Source organism: Hipposideros armiger, unplaced genomic scaffold (assembly GCF_001890085.2).
Source record: "Hipposideros armiger isolate ML-2016 unplaced genomic scaffold, ASM189008v1 scaffold_209, whole genome shotgun sequence".
NCBI lineage: Eukaryota > Metazoa > Chordata > Mammalia > Chiroptera > Hipposideridae > Hipposideros > Hipposideros armiger.
Window position 1 is genome coordinate 2,953,805 of NW_017731559.1, and position 1,782 is coordinate 2,955,586.

A 1,782-nucleotide genomic window follows, 5' to 3' on the forward strand; every position below is an offset into this window, starting at 1 on the left:
TCTGGATCCAGTTGCAGCCATTGTTTGCTGCAGAATTTTTTGAAAGAGTTCTTTCCACTTGTGGTTTCCATCCATTTTCTTTTCAAGCTATTGCAGTTTGGCTCTTGAACCCAACACTTCAGTGAAACTGCTCTCATCAAGGTCACCAGTGGCTGTTTTGTTACCAAATTCAATGGACATTTTTCAGTTGTTTGCTTGTTTGATTTCTCTGTGGTATTTAACTCCAGGTTCTTCTCCATGTTTATTGAAAGACTAGAGATTCTTGGCTTAAATGCCAGCACATGCTTCTGAGTATTCTCATACATCTCTGGCTGCTTGCTCGGTTTTCTCAATTGACTTCTCCTATTCTGCTCATTCTTAAGTCTTGAGCTTCAAGATTTTTGTCTTCAGTCCTCTTATTTTCCACCTCTACATGGTCTCACTAGGCAATCACATTCATTCCTATGGGTTCAATTACCACTTAGCACTGCTCACTCTATCTCCTGCCCACACTACCCTCCTGGGCTCCTGGTTTGTACATGTGTCTACCGGACATCTCCACCTGGACTCTCATCAATCCTTAAACTTTACATGTCCCAAACTGAATGTTTTCTCTTTACCTCTCCAGCCTTCCCTAACTCTGTAAATAACATGTTACTGAATTCTGTAGACTTAACATTTTTAAGTCATTTATATTTGTCTACTTCCTTCCATCTTGGACACCTGTGCCCTAGTCCGGTACCACTTAATAAAATGACCCCAACATCCTCCTGATAGGTCTCCTAGCTCCACTCTCTTCTCCAAACTGTAGCCAGAGATATTTCTAACATGAAAATCTCACCAAGTCATTCCTCTGCTTACATGAGGAGATGGGATTATAGTGGCTTTGGCGCCAGACACACGAGGATTTCAGTTTTAACACCATCCACTTACTGGTTGCAGGACTGTAGGAGGAGTTAACTTCATGTTTTAGTTTTCTTGTTTTAAAAAAGAAAAGAGCCACACAAGTACCATCTCATGGGTCTTCCTGAGAATTCAGAAGATGCACCTTGATGCCCTTGGTTCAGAGTTAGTGGGCACATTTTAAGTGCTCAATGCATTTTAATTATTATTTTTATTAAAACCTTTCAATAAAGGCACATCAGTTAACCTTTCATCCTTAAAAAGAGGAGGCACAATAGAATGACTTTCATAAACTCTTAAGGCAAGACTCCTTTGGACACTGACGCCTGGTAATCAACTGCAGCTCCACTCTGTGCTGGTCACTCAGCTTCAGTGTCCAAAAAAGTACTCTGGTGAGAAGGCAGCAGCAGTGTGGCTGGCATTCCGAAATGAGGACACAGGATCGGGAATCCCTGCGGATGCAGGAAAACGCTGATCAAGGCCTTCTTCCCTGCCCCTGCCCCCGCCCTCGAGTGTTACCCCGGCGACAGTCCCCAACGCCCCTTCGCCCCCCGGCCAGGCTCACCAGACCTGGAGCCGTAAGTATCGAAAGCCTTTCGAGCAAAGCCCACACATCCAAACCACAAACCACAGGGGCCATCCCAGCCCGGTGGCTTCCTCCTGTTCCCCGCCCGCACCAGGGCGGCGCCCACCCCACCCTGTAGGCTCCGCCGCGGCGGTTTGGCGGTCTCATGGTGCGGGTTCCGCCGCCGCAGGTCTCTCGCTCCGCCCGGCACTCCCTCCCGGAGCCCGCGGTGCTCACCTTGAAGGACATCCTGCACATGCCCGCTGCCGCCCCAGCGGGACCGGCGCGCTTCCGGCTCCGGGCGCCCGCCCCAACTCTACCAGCCTTCTCCGCCC

General features: G+C 48.8%; 1 protein-coding gene across 2 annotated transcripts in view; it reads right to left on the reverse strand.

Moving 5' to 3' along the window:
• Positions 1–1,776, reverse strand: part of ANKRD29 (ankyrin repeat domain 29) — a 50,743-nt gene extending 48,967 nt beyond the window's left edge. For both annotated transcript variants that reach the window (XM_019653849.1, XM_019653847.1), the window contains exon 1: positions 1,685–1,776. In XM_019653849.1, coding sequence (XP_019509394.1) covers positions 1,685–1,705 — 21 coding nt within the window. In that variant the 5' untranslated portion in view covers positions 1,706–1,776. The remainder of the gene's footprint in view (positions 1–1,684) is intronic.
• Positions 1,777–1,782: the final 6 nt, after the last annotated feature.